This window comes from Heterodontus francisci, chromosome 1 (genome assembly GCF_036365525.1).
Source record: "Heterodontus francisci isolate sHetFra1 chromosome 1, sHetFra1.hap1, whole genome shotgun sequence".
NCBI lineage: Eukaryota > Metazoa > Chordata > Chondrichthyes > Heterodontiformes > Heterodontidae > Heterodontus > Heterodontus francisci.
The window spans coordinates 224,215,316-224,237,039 of record NC_090371.1 but is presented as its reverse complement, the minus strand read 5'-3'; the positions used below and the strand labels follow the sequence as shown (position 1 = coordinate 224,237,039).

General features: G+C 45.5%; 1 protein-coding gene across 3 annotated transcripts in view; it reads left to right on the top strand.

The window, feature by feature from the left end:
* The window catches only part of gtf2e2 (general transcription factor IIE, polypeptide 2, beta), a 152,614-nt gene that overhangs the window by 104,815 nt on the left and 26,075 nt on the right, over window positions 1–21,724 (top strand). For all 3 annotated transcript variants that reach the window (XM_068041759.1, XM_068041740.1, XM_068041749.1), the window contains exon 5: window positions 6,494–6,676. In XM_068041759.1, coding sequence (XP_067897860.1) covers window positions 6,494–6,676 — 183 coding nt within the window. The remainder of the gene's footprint in view (window positions 1–6,493; window positions 6,677–21,724) is intronic.

Genomic DNA, 21,724 nt, shown 5'->3' with positions numbered 1-21,724 from the left:
TCTTTCTCTGAAGGGAAAGTAACCCCATACTCCTTGAGTGGGCAATCAAGCTCATAGTAATTATCAGGGAAACAGGGGTCACTAGATCCCTTTTACTGGTTAAAAAGCCTGATCTTTCCCCCAAGAGTGCAGTGAGCACCAAAATGGCGGTGAATGGTATTGGAGGGCAGTGTATGCCTGTATCTGTACACTGGCTGCACCTGGAGTGCAACCTAGTTTCGGGACCGGTGACTGTAGGAATTGTCCCCAGTTTGCCTGTCTATGGGGTTGACCTCCTCCTATGTAATGATCTGGTGGGGATGAAGGTGGTAGCTCCCCCCCCAAGTAGTGAAAGAAAGACTGCAGGAGGTCAGAGAGACAGGGATGTGGCAGAGGACGGGCCCCTGCAGTTTCCCTGAATGTGTAGTGGATCAGGCCATGATCAAACCAGCTCCCCCAAAGGAGACTGCATTGGCACTGCAGGCAGATGACCATGAGGTCTGCCTGTCTGAGACTTACTTTAGAAAGTTAGGAGACCCAGGGAATGAATTAAATGGATTTTCCCTAGTTGAGGCTCAGTGAGCCGACCCAGTATTGCGAGAGTTAGCACAGGCTGCCCAATCTGAAAGTGAAGCAGAGGGAGTCCCTGATTGCTATTTAAAGAATGAGGTACTGATGAGGAAATGGAATTCTCCTCACAGACCTGAGAGTAAGGAATAGACAGTAGTTCACCAGTTGGGCCGCAGAGGTACCAGGGAGAAATATTAAGAAGGGTCCACTACAGTGGCTGTACATGCCGGTGTATGAAAGACCAAAGCCCGCATAAGACAGCAGTATGACTAGCCAAAACTCCAGAAAGATGTGATGGAGTACTGCAGAAGTTGCCACATGTGCCAGGTTGAGGTGAAACCTGCACCTCTAAGACCTGTACCAGTGTTAGGAGGACCCTCCAGCAGAGGGCTGGTGAACTGTAAGGGATCCCCGCCGAGAACATAAGGGGACAAGCAGGCACACAGCTGGCAAAAGGTTAGACAGGGAAAGGGAAAAAGTGACCAAGAGGGCAGGTTGAAGGAAGTCTGGGAGGAATCCCGGATGAAAACCCCAACTGTCCAGTTAGCCAACCCTGAAAAATGTGAATACTTAGACCCCACATCCTCCTATGTAAATGCAGACTCTAAAAGCACCCCAAAAGAGTTGCTAACACTATTTACAGAAACTTGCAGGACAAAGAAAGACCTCTAGGGAGCAGTGAAACCGTGAGGGTGAATTCTCACTGAGTCGAAGTGCTGCAGGGGAGTGCAATAGAGTCTGCACAAATACCTGCAGGCAGAAGTGTCCCAGAGAACAAAGGGGAGATCAACAAAGAATCCTCCCCCACAGTGTGAGAAAAAGGGAACCACCCATCCCCTGAAGTCAAAAGCCTTTGCATGGCTCAGCAAAGCACTGAAAGAGAGTTCAGGATAGACCCGCGCCCCCTATTCTCCTGAAAAATATTACCTCAGCAGGAACAAAGACCCTAGGCAGTCATGGCAATGGGCAAACCGAAGAAAAACTTCCCCGAAGAACCTCATGGTTACTGGGATGCCAAAAAGGGAAAATTAATGCAGCATTGGCACCAAGAAAAGACAGGCAATTTTAATAAGCTTTAGGATTTATGAATGAATGGGAATGAATGAGAGAAATGCATGATTTTCTGTATCTTTTATTTTCCCTCAACCCTTTTAATGAAATGTGTCTTTCCCCAAACCGCATTTCATTCCCTTGGGTGTGGAGGTATCATGCAGGCCCCCACCTGCCAAGAGTGAGGCACATTAATTTCGCCACATGAGCATTAAATTTCACATTGTTCCTGGGAAGAAGAGAAGGCCCGTTCCAAGGAGTTGCCGAGCCCCTGACTGGAAAGACATTTTTGCATATTAACGGACAGTATTTGTCAACAAAGGACCATTCCCTGACCCACCCAATACACAAAGCCAGAAGTGATTATACCAGTCCCGTGACTACCCTGCTGGACAAATTGGGGAGTTTTAAATTGTAGAGACAGCGTTTGAACTGGCAGTAAGCAGAGTGCTCCTGGACTGAAGAAGGCTTCCTGTCTGTCTGTCTGCTCCCATCTCTTTCTCACGGAACTCCAAAATCCACTGAAGACACATGAATCCCAAGAGAGAAAAGTCTGCTACAGTGAATAAGGTTTAAGAAGAATACTGGGCCCCAACGAAAAGCAAGACCATATCTTTAATCAAGGACTCTCCAGCGAACTCGAAGCACAGTAACAAAAAAACCCTCCTCGGAGCTTACCTCAAACATAGACCTTGGACCTCTTTCTCACCTGGTCGTAACAATCCATTAGATGGTTCTAAGACTGAATCTATTGGGATTAAGTTGAAGACCAGAGGGGGAGCTGTTACATTGTTAGGAATTTTTTCATAGAGCTCAAAACAGTGATAAGGAGAAAGATGAGCAAATTTGTTAGAAAATTTCAAATTGGGTAACAAAAATAATTAGTAATATTAGGAGACATTAATTACCGTAATATAGACTGGAAAAAAACATAGTGCTAAAAGGCAGAGAAAGAGAAGGATTTCTGTTATGTGTAGAGGAGAACTTTCTCCACCAATACATCTCTAGCTAGCCCAGCAAGGAAGTAAGCAGTGTTGGACCTTGTTCTGGAAAGTGAACGAGGGCAAGTGGAATGTGTTGCAGTAGGAGATCATTCAGTTAACAGTGACCTGAATATAATTTGGTTTAATGTAATTATGGAAAGAAACCAAAAAATATCAAAGGTAAAAATACGCAACTGAGGGAAGAGCTAATTTCATTGATTTAAGAAGGGATCTAATACAGAGATTGGAAAATGGAATTGCAGAGTAAAGCAGTAACAGAGCAATGGAGGGCATTCAGGAAAGAGGTCATCTAGCTGCTCCACCATCTACAAGCACAAGTCAGGAGCGTGATGGAATACTCTTCACTTACCTGGATGAGTGCAGCTCCAACATCACTCGAGAAGCTCTCCACCATCCAGGATAAAGCAACCCATTTGATCAGCAACCCATCCATCGCCTTCAACATTCACTTCCTCCTCCACTAGTGTGTGGTGGCAGTAGTGCACACTATCTACAAGATGCACTGCAACATCTCACCAAGGCTCCTTCGACAGCACCTTCCAAACCCTCCACCTCTACCACCTAGAAGAGCAAGGGCAGCAGATGCATGGGAACACCACTACCTCAAGTTCCCTTCCAAGTCGTACACCATCCTGACTTGGAATTATATCGCCATTCCTTCCCTGTGGCTGGGTCAAAATCCTGGAACTCCCTCCCTAACAGCACTGTGAGTGTACCCACACCAGATACTGCAGCAGTTCAAGAAGGCAGCTCACCACCAGCTTCTCAAGGGCAAATAGGAATGGGCAATAAATGCAGTCCTTATCACCAATGCTCACATTGTATGAATGAATAAAAACAAACTGACCTTGTGATCAGCTTCCAGCCACATAACTGCTCCATCGCTAATACCACCTATTTCCAACTTCTTAACATTGCCTGACTCAGTCCCTGCCTCAGCTCATCTACTACTGTAACCCTCATCCATGCTTTTGGTACCTCTGGACTGGACTATTCCGATGCACTTCTGCAGGCCTCACATGTTCTACCCTCTGTAAATGTGAGGACATCCACAACTTCACTGCCCATGTCCTAACTTGCGCCAAGTCCTGTTCACCCCTTATTCCATGCTTGCTAACCTTCATTGGCTCCCAGTTTAGCAATGCCTTGATGCGAAAGTTCTCAAGCTTGTTTTCAAATTCTTCCATGGCCTCTCCTCTCCCCATCTCTAATCGTCTCCAGACCCACAACCCTCCAAGCTATCTGCATTCCTCCATTTCTGGCATCTTGAGCATCCCCAATTTTAATCGCTCCACCATTGATGGCCATGCCTTCTGCTGCCAAGGCCCTAAACCCCCTCTAAAGCTTTTGGTCATCTACCCTAATATTTCTTTGTGGCTTGATGTCAAATTTATAATACTCCTGTGACATTTATTCCTTTAAAAGTGCTGTATAAACACAAGTTGTTGTTGAGGCAGTGGCTATGAAAATGGGTAGGTGTTTTTATGCAGAGGGAGAGGTTAAGAAAGGATTGGAGGAGAGGGGGCATGATGAGTTGAGATAGAGGTCGAAATCACCAAGGATGAGAAGTCGCTTGGTGAGGAGGTTGAGGGAGGAAAATAGTGAAACTATCTCTGAGAAGCTTGACATGGTATTTGGATGGGCGATAGAGAACGAAAATTTTAAAGGAGGCGAGGGGATGGAACAGAGTGAGAAGACCAGGTGCCAAAGGAATGGGGGGGTGGGGTCAAACCAAGTTTGATTCTGGTTGAAGGGCAACACTATCACCGTGGCAGTCTGGGTGGAGCAGGTGATCGATGCTACAGCCAGGCGAGTGCTTAACTTAGGGGGGAAATGTGTCATTGACTTTCAGCCACATTTTTGTGTAGAAGAGAGGATTTCAGATTCCGAGGAGAATGGAATGCTTGCTGTTGAGGAGCAACTTTTGGACTGGGTAGGCTTTTCCTAAACCAAGTTGGTACTCATGCCCTTGCAGAGGTGGTTTGCATCCCTGCCTCACCTCTGTCAGCTGAAACCTTCCTTGAGCGCAGATTATTGTTCTGATTAGTTGATTAGCTGAGCAGCAAGCAACAGAGTAGGAATAGAATGGGCAGGTGCTCTAATTGGCAGGGTGTGACTAGTGTCATCCCACAGGAATCTATGTGTAGGGGCCTCAACTAATCGTTGTATTTATTAACAACTTGAGACACAGATATCCAAGTTTACTGATGACATAAGGATAGCCGGCTTTGGTACCAGTGGAGATTGATGCATAAAATTATGAAGATATATTAATAGATTAAATGAATGGACAAAACTGTGGCAAATGGACTTCAGTGTAGACGAATGTAAGGTCATCCACTTTGGACCTAAAAAGGATAGATTAAAGGCATCACACCTTAGGAAGAATATATTGACCTTGGAAGGAATGTAGGTTAGATTTATTTTTTTTATTTTTTATTTATTTAGAGATACAGCACTGAAACAGACCCTTCGGCCCACCGAGTCTGTGCGGACCATCAACCACCCATTTATACTAATCCTACATTAACCCCATATTCTCCATCACATCCCCACCATTCTCCTACCACCTACCTACACTAGGGGCAATTTACAATGGCCAATTTACCTATCAACCCGCAAGTCTTTGGCTGTGGGAGGAAACCGGAGCACCCGGCGGAAACCCACGCAGACACAGTGAGAACTTGCAAACTCCGCACAGGCAGTACCCAGAACTGAGCCCGGGTCGCTGGAGCTGTGAGGCTGCGTTGCTAACCACTGCGCCGCCCCATTTACTCGAATGATACCTGGACTCCCGGGGTTAAATTACATGGAGAGATTACAAAAAGTAGGGTTGTATTCCCTGGAATTAGGAACATTAAAGGGTGATTTAATTGAGGTTTTCAAGATATTAAGGGGAACAGATAGAGTAGATAGAAACTATTTCTGATCCATGGGGAGTTTAGGACTAGGGGACATTAGAACCAGGCTTTTCAGGAGTGAAATTATGAAACATTTCGACATGCAAAGGGCGGTAGAAGTTTGGAACTCTCTTGGGCAAATGGCAGTTGATGCTGGGTCAGTTGTAAATTTTGCATCTGACATTGACATATTTCTGTTAACCGAAGGTATTACGGGATGTGGGTCAAAGGAGGATATAGAGTCAGGTCACAGATCTGTCATGATCTGGTGGAACAGGGTCAAGGGATTAAATGGCCTACTCCTGTTCCTATGTTACTGTAGCCTTGGCAGATCCCTCCACCAACTATCACTTACACTTCCTGCCAACTGCTGCCTGCTAAGAAAGGAGAGGATAAAAGATAAAATAGGACAGAATAGGACAAAATGAGACAAAAGAGAGAAATAAAAGAGCACATACAGACAATCAGAAAGCCGCAAGGAACCAGAAGCATAAAGGCGGAGATAGTTATCCAGAAACATGAAAGGCATCAAAGACACCTAGTAGTCAGAAGGAAGCCACCCTACAATTTGAGAGAAATAGTGAAGCTGCTGGGGTGGGGGAAGTATGTGGCTGAGAAGGAAGAAGACATGGAGGCGAAACCCTTCTGTACATCTGAGCTTCTGCATTAGGGTAATCTAGTGGTTATGGTGCTCAATTAGCAGTGCCACAGAATATCCATTAATGTGTATCTATAAATAAAGTTGTTTTATACAGATCACAAATTCTTTATTTGGTCATCACTAGTTTGATACAGAGTCACACTTGGAGCTGGACACTCCTATGACTTAATGGAGCTCATTGCTCCAGATTCCCATACCTTTTATCAGCAGCATCACTAATGCCCTGGGAAAATTGCTTGGTCCTGGCTTTCCATAGTAGCAGATTCACTGGTAGTAATATGAGTGTTTCTTTGACAGTGTTTCAGTAACATCATTTTATTTCTCCTCAGGCACTGCTAAGCAATCCAAAAATTGACGTGACAGATGGAAAATACGCCTTTAAACCCAAGTACAACTTAAGAGATAAAAAGGCTCTTCTGAGGCTTTTGGACAAGCATGACCAGCGGGGTTTGGGAGGGATCCTCTTAGAAGATATAGAGGAAGGACTACCAAATGCACAGAAAGCTATAAAGGTACCTGTTTAAGCGTTTTACCAAGACTGCATAACTGAGATGCTGCATCTCTTAAATCACTCCGCTTGCCAAATATTAGTCCTGCTCCATCCTAAAGTTGCCAGCACAAATTGTCTCTTTGGGAAACCCATATGCTATTCACTGTGCAAAGTAATTAAACTATCTGTTCACCTATTCTTTTCTGCGCTTTAATCTGTGCTGCCATCTTATTGTGGAGTTTTTGTCTACTGGGGGTATATTATTAGGGTTCAGTTGTTCATAGGTTTTTCCTTCAAATATGAGATCGAGTTCAAGATCAATACATTCTTATAAAATGAAAATGTGCATCAGAAGATAGAATTTTGTGGACAAATATAGATGAAATAAACCTACAAGAGACATTAGAATTTGTCTGACGTCCAATACCTGATAAGCTTCCATCTAAATATTGGGAATACTGGAGCCATTGCCTTCAGTCCCCGTCACCGTCTCCATCCCTCTCCCTGGTAGCTGTCGGAGGCTGAACTAGACTTTGGAACTTGGTGCTGTATTTGACTCCGAGATAAACTTCCGGCCACATATCTGCTCCATCAAAAGACCACCTACTTCCATCTCTGTAACATCACCTGACTCTGCCCTTGCCTCAGCTCATATGCTGCTGAAACCCTCATCCATGCCTCCTTTACCTCTAGACTTGACTATTTCATTGTTTTCCTGGTTGGCCTCCCACCCTACAAAAACGTGAGCTCATCGAAAACTCTGCTGCCAGTATCCTAATGCACACCAAGTCTCGTTTACTCATCACATTGTGCTCGCTGACCTACAGTAGCTAATGGTCCAGCAATGCCTCAATTTTGAAATTCTCATCCTTGTTTTCAAATCACTCCAGGGCCTCACCCCTTCCTATCTCTGTAACTACCTCCAGTCTCCAGCCCGACATCCCTTCAAGATATCTCTGCTCCAATTCTGACCTCTTGTACATCCCTGATATATCGTTGGCTGCTATGCTTTCCTCTGCCCAGGCCCCACGCTCTTGATCAGTATTTTACTAAATCTACTATAGATGCTAGGCTTATTGGCTTGCAGTTCACATGGTTATACTTGTGCCCTGTTTCATAAATTGACATTTTTCTCATTCTTCAGTATGACGTGTTTCAAGTGGTTCCATAAAAATACTTGCCAAGACTTTACCAATTTCATTGGCCACTTCCTTCCATATTCTGGTATGAAATCCATCAAGGATGTTGTAGCATAGTAGTTATGTTACTGGACCAGTAATTCGGAGGCCTGGAATAATTATCTGCAGACATAAGTTCCAATCCCACCATGGCAGCTGGGGAATTTAAATTCAATTCATTGTATAAATCTGGAATAAAAAGCGGATATCAATAATGCTTTCCATGAAACTAGCAAAAGCCCATCTGGTTCACTAATGTCCTTTAGAAAAGGAAATCTGCTGTCCTTACCTGATTTGGCCTATATGTGATTCCAGACGCACAGCAATGTGGTTGACTATTAACGGCTCTTTGTAATAACCTAGAAAGCCACTCCGTTATATTCAAGAAGGTGGTTGACAGTACCATCTCAATTCAGGATGGGCAATAAATGCTGGTTTTGGCAGCAACTCCTACATCCTGTGAATGAAGGGGGAAAAAAGGGTCAGAAAGCTGCAAAGGGACATTGATAGGTTAAGTGAGTGGACAAAACTGTGGTAGATGGAGTTCAACGTGGCAAAGTGTGAAGTCATCAAAGACCAAAGAAAGATAGATGAGAATATTTTCTATATAATTGGAAGCTCCGAACAGTGAATGAGCGCAGAGAGGGTAAAATTTGATATAGTTGTGTAGAGCTCTGCATAGACCCCATCTGGAATACAACATTCAGTTCTTGGCACCGCACCTCAGGAAGGATATATCTGCCTTGGAGGGGGTGCAGTACAGATTCACTACAATGAGACCGGGGCTGAAGGGGTTAAATTGTGAGGACAGGTTACATCGATTAGGCTTGTATTCTCTTAAAAATTGAAGGTTAAGGGTGATTTAATTGCAGTGTTTAAGATGATTGCACAAAGCATTCGTAACAACTTAATGGCACAAATAATGATAATGGGTTTGATCTAGTAGCCATTACTGAGACATGGTTGCAGGGTGACCATTGCTATGAACTAAATGTTTCAGGATACTTTGAAAAGTTAGATAAAATAGAAAGGTGGTGAGGTAACATGTAATAAAGGATTAGAACAAAGAACAGCACAGGAACAGGCCATTCAGCCCTCCAAGCCTGCGCCGATCTTGATGCCTGTCTAAACTAAAATCTTCTGCACTTCCGGGGTCCGTATCCCTCTATTCCTATCCTATTCATGTATTTGTCAAGATGCCTCTTAAACGTCGCTATCGTACCTGCTTCCACCACCTCCCCCGGCAGCAAATTCCCGGCACTCACCACCCTCTGAGTAAAAAAAAAACTTGCCTCGCACATCCCCTCTAAACTTTGCCCCTCGCACCTTAAACCTATGTCCCCTAATAACTGACTCTTCCACCCTGGGAAAAAGCTTCTGACTATCCACTCTGTCCATGTCACTCATAATTTTGTAAACCTCTATCATGTCGCTCCTCCACCTCCGTCGTTCCAGTGAAAACAATCCGAGTTTATCCAACCTCTCCTCATAGCTAATACCCTCCAGACCAGGCAACATCCTGGTAAACCTCTTCTGTACCTTCTCCAAAGCCTCCACATCCTTCTGGTAGCGTGGCGACCAGAATTGTACGCAATATTCCAAGTGTGGCCTAACTAAGGTTCTGTACGGCTGCAGCATGACTTGCCAATTTTTATATTCTGTGCCCTGACCGATGAAAGCAAGCATGCCGTATGCCTTCTTGACTACCTTATCCACCTGCGTTGCCACTTTCAGTGATCTGTGGAACTGTACGCCCAGATCTCTCTGCCTGTCAATACTCCTAAGGGTTCTGCCATTTACTGTATACCTCCCACCTGTATTAGACCTTCCAAAATGCATTGCCTCACATTTGTCTGGATTAAACTCCATCTGCCATTTCTCCGCCCAAGTCTCCAACCGATCTAAATCCTGCTGTATCCTCTGGCAATCCTCATCACGATCCGCAACTCAACCAACCTTTGTGTCGTCCGCAAACTTACTAATCAGACCAGCTACATTTTCCTCCAAATCAGTTATACTACAGACAGCAAAAAGTCCCAACACTGATCCCTGCGGAACACCACTAGTCACAGCCCTCCATTCAGAAAAGCACCCTTCCACTGCTACCCTCTGTCTTCTATGACCGAGACAGTTCTGTATCCATCTTGATAAAAACAGTTGTGGGAAAGGATCTTTGCCCAGAAAATTAGGTTGTAAAATCAGTATGGGTGGAGCTATGAAATAGCAAAAGGCGGGAAACGCTGGTGGGAGTCGATTGTCGGCCCCCTAACATAACCGTAGTGTTGAACAGAGTATAAACCAGGAAATTAGAGGAACATGTAACGAGAGTTATGCAGAAATCCTTGGTTAATTAAATCTTCATGAACTGGACAATCAAAATTGGCAAAAGTAGCTTGGAGGACAAGTTCATGGAACTCATTTGAGACAGTTTTCTAGAACAATACATCAAGGAAGCAAATAGGGAACAGGTTATTTAGTAATTTTGGTAAAGGATCCTCTGAAGAATGTTCATAATATGATAAAATTTCATATTATGTTTGAGAGTAATGTGGGTAAGTACATAATTCACTCATATCATTTAATGCTGTCCTTATCTGGTCTGGCCTACATGTGACTCCAGAGCCCCAGCAATGTGGTTGACTCTTAAATGCCCTCCGAGATGGTCGAGCAAGGAACTCCGTTGTAACAAGCTGCTACAAAGTCGATAAGGAATGAAACCAGAGGGACCACCCGGCATCGACCTAGGCACCGCAAATGGCAACGGCAAACCCAGCTCTGTCGACCCTGCAAAGTCCTCCTAACTAACATCTGGGGCTTCTGCCAAAGTTGGGAGAGCTGTCCCACAGACTAGTCAAGCAGCAGCCTGACATAGTCATCCTCACGGAATCATACCTTACAGTCAATGTCCTAAGCACTGCCATCACCATCCCCTGGGTATGTCCTGTCCCACTGGTAGGACAGACCCACCAGAGGTGGCAGCATTGTGGTATACAGTCGGGAGGGAGTTGCCCTGGGAATCCTCAACATTGATTCTGGACCCCATGAAGTTTCATCAGGTCAAACATGGGCAAGGAAATTACCACCTACAGCCCCCTCCCTCAGCTGATGAATCAGTACTCCTCCATGTTGAACACCACTTGGAGGAAGCACTGAGGGTGGCAAGGGCGCAGAATGTACTCTGGGTGGGGGACTTCAATGTCCATCACCAAGAGTGGCTCGGTAGCACCATTATTGACAAGGCTGGCCGAGTCCTAAAGGACATAGCTGCTAGACTGGGTCTGTGGCAGGTGATGAGGGAACCAACAAGAGGCAAAAACATACTTGACCTCATCTTCACCAATCTGCTTGTCACAGATGCTTCTGTCCATGACTGTATTGGTAGGAGTGACCACCGCACAGTCCTTGTGGAGACGAAGTCCCGTCTTCACATTGAGGATACCCTCCATCGTGTTGTGTGGCACTACCACTGTGCTAAATGGGATAGATTTCGAACAGATCTAGCAACTCAAACCTGTGCTTCCATAAGGTGCTGTGGGCCATCAGCAGCAGCAGAATTGTACTCGAGCACAATCTGTAACCTCATGGCCCAGCATATACCCAACTCTAAAGGCCTGCTACCCGATCTGAACCCGATGACGTGTCGGGTTCGGGTCAGGTCGCACTTCCAGGTCTGGCATTCGGGGTCGGGTTTTGACCGGATCAGACACGCTCGATCACCACCTCAGGTAAGTGACTTTAATGTTAATTTACTTTTTGGACTTTAAAGGTGGTTTTGCTACAGTTATTTTGAGCTTGTGCAGGTAAGGAACAAAGTGAAAAATGGAAGATAAATTAACTGAGGGTTGGGTCGGGCGCGGGAAAAATGGAAGGACTCGGGCCGCCTCGGGGTCGGATGTGGTTCTGTCGGCCTCGGTTCAGGTCTCATTTGCAGACCTGAGCAGGTGTTTAACCCACTCTACCATTACCATCAAGCCAGGGGACCAACCTTAGTTCAATGAAGGGTGCAGGAGGGCATGCCAAGAACAGGACCAGGCATACCTCAAAATGAGGTGTCAACCTGGAGAAGCTACAATCCAGGACTCCTTGCATGCCAAACAGCGTAAGTAGCATGCAATAGACAAAGCTAAGAGTTCCCACAACCAACGGATCAGATCTAAGCTCTGCAGTCCTGCCACATCCAGTCGTGAATGATGGTGGACAATTAAACAACTAACTGGAGGAGGTGGCTCCACAAATATCCCCATCCTCAATGATAGGGGAGCCCAGCACATCAGTGCAAAAGATAAGGCTGAAGCAATTGCAACAATCTTCAGCCAGAAGTGCCAAGTAGATGATCCATCCCTGCCTCCTCCTGAGGTCCCCAGCATCACAGATGCCAGTCTTCAGCCAATTCGATTCACTCCACGTGATGTCATGAAACGAATGAAGGCACTGGATACTGCAAAGGCTATGGGCCCTGACAACATCCCGGCAATAGTACTGAAGACCTATGCTCCAGAATTTGCCATGCCCCTAGCCAAGCTGTTCCAGTACAGCTACGACACTGGCATCTACCCAGAAATGTGGAAAATTGCCCAGGTATGTCTTGTACACAAAAAGGAGGACAAATCCAACTCGGCCAATTACTGCCCCATCAGTCTACTCCTGATAATCAGTAAAGTGATGGAAGGTGTCATCGACAGCGCTATCCAGTGGCACTTGCTTAGCAATAACCTGCTCAGTGATGCTCAGTTTGGGTTCTGAGAGGGCCACTCAGCTCCTGACCTCATTTCAGCCTTGGTTCAAACATGGACAAAAGAGCTGAACTTGAGGTGAGGTGACAGTGACTGCCCTTGACATCGAGGCAGCATTTGACCGAGTATGGCAACAAGGAGCCGTAGCAAAACTGGAGTCGATGGGAATCAGGCGGAAAACTCTCTGTTGGTTGGAGTCGTATCTAGCGCAGAGGAAAATGGTTGTGGTTGTTGGAGGTCAATCATCTCAGCTCCAGGACATCACTGCAGGAGTTTTTCAGGGTAGTGTCCTAGGCTCAACCATCTTCAGCTGCTTCATCAATAACCTTCCTTCAATCATAAGGTCAGAGGTGGGGATGTACACTGTGCAATGTTCAGCACCATTCGCGACTCCTCAGATACTGAAGCAGTTCCTGTAGAAGTGCAGTAAGACCTGGACAATATCCAGGCTTGGGCTGAGTGGCAAGTAACATTCACGCCACACAAGTACCAGGCAATGACTGTCTCCAACAAGGGAGAATCTAACTATCACCCCCTGACATTCAGTGGCATTACAATCGCTGAATCCGCCACTATCAACATCCTGTGGGTTACCATTGACCAGAAACTGAACTGGAGTAGCCATATAATTACCGTGGCTACAAGAGCAGGTCAGAGGCTAGGAATCCTATGGCGAGTAGCTCACCTCCTGACTCCTCATAGCCTGTCCACCATCTACAAGGCACAAGTCAGGAGTGTGATGGAATATGTCCACTTGCCTGGATGGGTGCAGCTCCAACAACACTCAAGAAGCTCAACACCATCCAGGACAAAGCAGCCCGCTTGATTGGCACCTCATCCACAAACATTCATTCCCTCCACCACTGACGCACAGTGGCAGCAATGTGTACCATCTGTAAGATGCACTGCAGCAATGCACCAAGGCTCCTTAGACAGCACTTTCGAAACCCGTGACCTCGACCACTTAGAGGGACATGAGCAGCAGTTGCATGGGAACACCACCACTTGCAAGTTCCCCTCCAAGCACACACTATCCTGACTTGGAACTGTATTGCCATTCCTTCAGTGTCGCTGGGTCAAAATCCTGGAACTCCCTTTCTTACAGAACGTGGGTGTACCTACCCCTCATGGACTGCAGCAGTTCAAGAAGGCAGCTCACCACGACCTCATCTTGGGCAATTAGGGATGGGCAATAAATGCTGGCCTGGCCAGCAACGCCCACATCACCCAAACGAATAAAAAAAACTTAGAAGCCAGTTGCAAAGTATTGAGAGGCGAGTTGGCTGAGGTAGATTGGGAAATTTGATTCAAAGACATGACTGTAGATAACTAATGGCAAACATTTAAAGAACTAATTCATAATTCTCAATGAAGATGCATTCCCTTGAAGAATTAAAAACTCCACTGGAAATATGGTACAGGCTGGGATAACTAGAGAAATTAAGGCTAGTATTGGAATAAAAAAAGAAACTTACAATGCTGCCAAAAAGAGTAGCAAGCCTGAGGATTGGAAGGATTTTAAAAATCAGCAAAGGATGATCAAGAAATTGATAGAGGGAGAAATAGAATATGAGAGTAAACCAGCAAGAAATAATAAAACGTATTGCAAGAGCCTTTACCTGTATGTTAAAAGGAGAAGATTAGTGAAAAGTAAACATCACTCCCCTAGAGACAGAGACAGGAGAAATTATAGGGAATAAGGAAATGTAAGAGGTGTTAAACAAATATTGGCTGCAGTACTGGGCTGGTGCAGGGTATAATGAAAGCCATGCAGCTACCAGGAACATTCTAGAGCTGCTTGGACTGCTCAGGGGAAGCCCTACAATACTCACCAGAAAATGTCTCCAAGTTCGTGGTGATCTGCTGAACCCTCCACAACCTTGCCATCATGAGGGTGCAGCAACTGGCATCAGGCATCCAAAGGCCACCCCAGGAGACAGAGGAAGGGAGGATGCAGCCGGGACCCCTTCAGTGGGTGAGCTGTCCAAGAGTGCCTACTCGATCTCTGCTGCCGTAGGGCAATGTCCCTTCATCACCATGGCTCCGCCATTTCCCATCTTACCATCCATATGGGACACCCCATCACAGCATTCCTTTGGCCAAGATCTTACAATAAAAGCCACCAACAATAACCATCCAAAAACACATTCACTTATACAAACAAAAGTGAACTATTTACCCTTGTGCATTCCCTTAGTGCCTGTCTTGCAGGTGCCTGTGCCCATCATAGTGTTCCTACACAGTGCTACTGCAAGTGGCTGCAGCATGGCTGGTGGAAGGCTACTGAATTTCACTGGAGGAATCTATAGATGGCCGTAGAGTACATCCTTGAACAGCTTTGGGCCTAGAAGGGCCTGCCTTCGGACTGCATCATTTCAACATGGGCATAAGCAGTCTGGGCTGACTGGTCAAGAGGCAATAGCAAGGGCGCTGGCAGAGTGGTAGTGGAGGGAGCACAAATGCTGTCATTCTGAGAGGGTAGCAGGTTTGTGCTCTAAGGTGCCACTGCCACGGGACGGCACCTCAACAATCTTAATAATCTGTTGGAGCACAGGTTGTTTGATGGTCATAAGAGCCTGCAAGCCCTTTTGAACACTCAGATCCACAGCTATGATGTAGCAGTCTGAGACTGCATGGCAACAAGCATGGATCTCATGACCGCTGTCTGAGCTTCCACTGCAGCGCTGAGACGGCGGGTGGCTTCTGCCTGTGCTGCAGTGGAACTTGAGACAGCGGCCACCAGATGCTGCATTACAGCTGGGTCCATGGAGCTGGCCACTGCTTCCACGATGGAAAGGATGGGCTGTATGCTTTGCACAATGCCCTACACTATGTTGGAGCGGGACTCCTCCATTCTCCTTGAACAAAGAACAAAGAAAATTACAGCACAGGAACAGGCCCTTCGGCCCTCCAAGCCTACGCCGATCCAAATCCTCTATCTAAACCTGTCGCCCATTTTCTAAGGGTCTGTATCTCTTTACTTCCTGCCCATTCATGTATCTGTCTAGATACATCTTAAAAGACGCTATCGTGCCCGCGTCTACCACCTCCGCTGGTAATGCGTTCCATGCACCCACCACCCTCTGCGTAAAGAACTTTCCACGCATATCCCCCTAAACCTTTCCCCTTTCACTTTGAACTCGTGTCCCCTTGTAATTGAATCCCCCACTCTGGGGAAAAAGCTTCTTGCTATCCACCCTGTCTATACCTCTCATGATTTTGTACACCTCAATCAGGTCCCCCCTCAACCTCCGTCTTTCTAATGAAAATAATCCTAATCTACTCAACCTCTCTTCATAGCTAGCGCCCTCCATACCAGGCAACATCCTGGTGAACCTCCTCTGCACCCTCTCCAAAGCATCCACATCCTTTTGGTAATGTGGCGACCAGAACTGCACGCAGTATTCCAAATGTGGCCGAACCAAAGTCCTATACAACTGTAACATGACCTGCCAACTCTTGTACTCAATACCCCGTCCGATGAAGGAAAGCATGCCGTATGCCTTCTTGACCACTCTATTGGCCTGCATTGCCACCTTCAGGGAACAATGGACCTGAACACCCAAATCTCTCTGGACATCAATTTTCCACAGGACTTTTCCATTTACTGTATAGTTCACTCTTGAATTGGATCTTCCAAAATGCATCACCTCGCATTTGCCCGGATTGAACTCCATCTGCCATTTCTCTGCCCAACCCTCCAGTCTATCTATATTCTGCTGTATTCTCTGACAGTCCCCTTCACTATCTGCTACTCCACCAATCTTAGTGTCGCCTGCAAACTTGCTAATCAGACCACCTATACTTTCCTCCAAATCATTTATGTATATCACAAACAACAGTGGTCCCAGCACGGATCCCTGTGGAACACCACTGGTCACACGTCTCCATTTTGAGAAACTCCCTTCCACTGCTACTCTCTGTCTCCTGTTGCCCAGCCAGTTCTTTATCCATCTAGCTAGTACACCTTGGACCCCATGCGCCTTCACTTTCTCCATCAGCCTACCATGGGGAACCTTATCAAACGCCTTACTGAAGTCCATGTATATGACATCTACACCCTTCCCTCATCAATCAACTTTGTCACTTCCTCAAAGAATTCTATTAAGTTGGGAAGACATGACCTTCCCTGCACAAAACCATGTTGCCTATCACTGATAAGCCCATTTTCTTCCAGATGGGAATAGATCCTATCCCTCAGTATCTTCTCCAGCAGCTTCCCTACCACTGACGTCAAGCTCACCGGTCTATAATTACCTGGATTTTCCCTGCTACCCTTCTTAAACAAGGGGACAACATTAGCAATTCTCCAGTCCTCTGGGACCTCACCCGTGTTTAAGGATGTTGCAAAGATATCTGTTAAGGCCCCAACTATTTCCTCTCTCGCTTCCCACAGTAACCTGGGATAGATCCCATCCGGACCTGGGGACTTGTCCACCTTAATGCCTTTTAGAATACCCAACACTTCCTCCCTCCTTATGCCGACTTGAACTAGAGTAATCAAACATCTGTCCCTAACCTCAACATCCGTCATGTCCCTCTCCTCGGTGAATACCGATGCAAAGTACTCGTTTAGAATCTCACCCATTTTCTCTGACTCCACGCGTAACTTTCCTCCTTTGTCCTTGAGTGGGCCAATCCTTTCTCTAGTTACCCTCTTGCTCCTTATATATGAATATAAGGCTTTGGGATTTTCCTTAACCCTGTTTGCTAAAGATATTTCATGACCCCTTTTAGCCCTCTTAATTCCTCGTTTCAGATTGCGCCTACAATCCCGATATTCTTTCAAAACTTCGTCTTTCTTCAGCCGCCTAGACCTTATGTATGCTTCCTTTTTCCTCTTAGCTAGTCTCACAATTTCACCTGTCATCCATGGTTCCCTAATCCTGCCATTTCTACCCCTCATTTTCACAGGAACATGTCTCTCCTGCACGCTAATCAACCTCTCTTTAAAAGCCTCCCACATATCAAAAGTGGATTTACCTTCAAACAGCTGCTCCCAATCTACATTCCCCAGCTCCTGCCGAATTTTGGTATAGTTGGCCTTCCCCCAATTTAGCACTCTTCCTTTAGGACCACTCTCGTCTTTGTCCATGAGTATTCTAAAACTTACGGAATTGTGATCACTATTCCCAAAGTAGTCCCCTACTGAAACGTCAACCACCTGGCCCGGCTCATTTCCCAACACCAGGTCCAGTATGGCCCCTTCCCGAGTTGGACTATTTACATACTGCTCTAGAAAACCCTCCTGGATGCTCCTTACAAATTCTGCTCCATCTAGACCTCTAACATTAAGTGAATCCCAGTCAATGTTGGGAAAATTAAAATCTCCTATCACCACCACCCTGTTGCTCCTACAGCTTTCCATAATCTGTTTACATATTTGTACCTCTATCTCACGCTTGCTGTTAGGAGGCCTGTAGTACAGCCCCAACATTGTTACCGCACCCTTCCTATTTCTGAGTTCTGCCCATATTGCCTCACAGCTCGAGTCCTCCATAGTGCCTTCCTTCAGCACAGCTGTGATATCCTCTTTGACCAGTAATGCAACTCCTCCACCCCTTTTACCTCCCTCTCTATCCCGCCTGAAGCATCGGTATCCTGGGATATTTAGTTGCCAATCATGCCCTTCCCTTAACCAAGTCTCAGTAATAGCAATAACATCATACTCCCAGGTACTAATCCAAGCCCTAAGTTCATCTGCCTCATCTTGACAGTAACAGGAGGCTCTTTGGCAGGCTTGCCAGTACACCAAGCATCTCCGTGTTCATGCTTAGCACCATACTCTGTATGCTGTCACATTGAAGCCCACATCTAAGTCCCCTGTGGCATAACTTGTCTGTGACCTTACTCTCCGGTGAGCTAACACACAAGCTATACTTTGCTTCTAGTGTTGCTGCAGCCTACTAATGCCTGGGATCTCACTGCGTGCTGATTCAGACTCTGTACTAGCCTTTAAAGTTTGCGCAGCGCCAGTATCTGACCTAGTAGCTGTCACTGTTAGATCAAGTGACGATGCTTCTTCATCAGTAGTGCGGTGTTGCTGTTTTCCTCCTGAGGCTGCTGTGGCTGGGCAGGTGGCAGTTCTTTAGTACCTTAGTTCTCTGGTTACTGATGCTCTGGCTTCTGATTCTGCTGCCAGTGGAAACCATTTCTCTCTATTTATTCTATCCAAACGCTTCATAATTTTGAACACCTCTGTTAGATCTCCCCTTAATCCCCTCTGCTCCCAACACTCTCAATCACTCCTGGCCCACAAGCACTGCTGTAAAGGCATTTACCTCATGGACAGCCCCTCTCATCCCCTTAAGCTGCAAAATTTCCTGAGGCTTGCAAAACCTGGTTACCTTTGGTTAAAAACACTGACTGAGACTCCGTACCTTCATTTTAATATTAAAATGACCAACACACATCCTGTCAGTGGATTTGTCATCTGTCCCTTGTCCCGCCTTCATTTAAACCAGAAGTGAGTGAGTTTGAGGCGGGTTAGATTAGATTAGATTAGATTAGAGATACAGCACTGAAACAGGCCCTTTGGCCCACCAAGTCTGTGCCGACCATCAACCACCCATTTATACTAATCCTATGCTAATCCCATATTCCTACCAAACATCCCCATCTGTCCCTATATTTCCCTACCACCTACCTATACTAGTGACAATTTATAATGGCCAATTTACCTACCAACCTGCAAGTCTTTTGGCTTGTGGGAGGAAACCGGAGCACCCGGAGAAAACCCACGCAGATACAGGGAGAACTTGCAAACTCCACACAGGCAGTGCCCAGAATCGAACCCGGGTCCCTGAGGCTACAGTGCTAACCACTGCGCCACTGTGCCGCCCCAGGTTAGTTTCCTGTTTCATATTTCTTGCATATTAACCTCTGACACTTCCCCAATCCACCCATTTTTGAGTGTTAAAATTCAGCCCAATGATCCAGCTGATGCCTAACAAGTGATTTATAAAGATTTAGTGTAACATTTTTTTTTTCTTCTTGCTTTTGTACTCTGTCTCTATAAAGTCAAGGATCTCATATGATTTATTTTAAAACAGCCTCATCAACTTGTGCTGGCACCTTCAAAGATTTGTTTACATGAACCCCCAGATCACCCTGTTCCCATACAGTTTCATTTACATTGTCTTCCCTCATCTTTTCAAAATGCATAACTTCGCATTTCTCTGCAGTAAAGTTCATCTGCTATGAGACTGCCCATTTCACCACTCTATCTGTCTTCCTGAAGCCTGCTACTATGCTCCTCACTGTTTACTACAGTTTCAAGTTTTGTTTCATCTACAAACTTTGAAATTATGCCCAGTATCCTCAAGTCTAGGGTATTGATATGTATCAAAAAGAGCAGTGGTTGTAATACTAACCCCTGGGTAGGCACCACTGTACTAATAATTCCCTCCAGTCTGAAAAATAACCATTTATCACCACTCTGTGCTTTCCCTGCTACCACTGCCCCTTTAATCCAATGGGCTTCAATTTTGCTACCAGTTTATTATATGGGACTTTATTAAAATACCTTTTGCAAGTCCGTATACACAGCATCAATCCTCTCTGTTACTTCATTCAAGACCTGGATTGAATACAGAAAGTTCAAAGGGGAAGTGAAAAAAGAAATGAGAAGCAAAGACAGCCCATGAGAAGAGACTAGCAGCTAACATAAAAGGGAATCCAGAAGTCTTCTGGAGGCATATAAATAGTAAAAAGATTGTAAAAGGATGGTTAGGGCTGATTGGAGACCAAAAAGGGATTTACACATGAAGGCACAGGGCATAGCTGAGGTACTGAGTACTTTGCATCTATCTTTACCAAGGAAGAAGATGCTGTGAGTCTGGAACCTAGACCAGACTGGGTAGAGACGGCAGATTGCCTTCCCTTGAGGACATTAGCGAACCAGATGTGTTTTTATGACAATCCAGTACTTTCTTGGTCACCATTACTGATATTGGCTTTTTATTCCAAGTTTATTTATTTATTTATACAGCACTGAAACGGGCCCTTCGGCCCACTGAGTCTGTGCCGACCATCAACCACCCATTTATACTAATCCACACTAATCCCATATTCCTACCACATCCCCACCTTCCCTCAATTCCTCTACCACCTACCTATTATAGGGACAATTTATAATGGCCAATTTACCTATCAACGTGCAAATCTTTGGCTGTGGGAGGAAACCGGAGCACCCGGCGAAAACCCACGCGGTCACAGGGAGAACTTGCAAACTCTGCACAGGCAGTACCCAGAATTGAACCCGGGTCGCTGGAGCTGTGAGGCTGCTGTGCTAACCATTGCACCACTGTTGACTGAATTTAATTTCCACAGCTACCATTGTGGAATTTGAGTTCATATCTCTGAATCATTAATCTAGACCTCTGGAATACTAGTCCAGTAACACAACAATTATGCTACCTTATTCGATCTTCTCTATGCCTACCTAATTAAGTCCTTTCATAATCTTAAAGACCTGTATTAGGCCAGCTGTCAGCCTTCACTTTTCTGGAGAAAAGAGCCCCAGCTTGTTCAATCTTTCCTCTTGGGTATAACATCTCCGATCTGGTATCCTAACTTGGAAATCTTCTTTGTACTTTCATCTGTGCCTCCATATCCTGTTCATATTACGAAGACCAGAACTATTCAGAGTACTTCAAATATGATCAAACCAAGGTTTTCTACAAGTTCAACATGACTTCTCTGCTTTTCAGTTCTATCCTCTGGAAATTAACCCCAATGCTTTGTTTGCTTTTTTGCTGCACCGCTACTTTTGGTAATTTGTTTACCTGTACCTGTAGATCCCTTTACTTCTCTACCTTATTTAGATTCTCTTCCAAGGAGTACGTATCCTCCTTATTATTCCCAGGAAAATGCATATCCCAGCTTAATACCTTAGGCGTGCTGTTCATCATAAGCATCATTCCGTTTCTGGCAACCTGCTTTGAGAGCAAGAGAATTTAAAATTTTACAGGCCACACTGCCTAATGTAACCAATCGCAGAACAGTTGATTGCCATAGGGGAAAAATGAGTTCAAAAATATTATTTTTTCCTTCACCAGTATTGCTGGCTGAGCTATGCTGTTGTGAACCTAACCCAGCAATGTCTTTTAGGGTCTGGGTAGAAGTAGGTGAATAGATAAAAACCATGCAGTACTACTG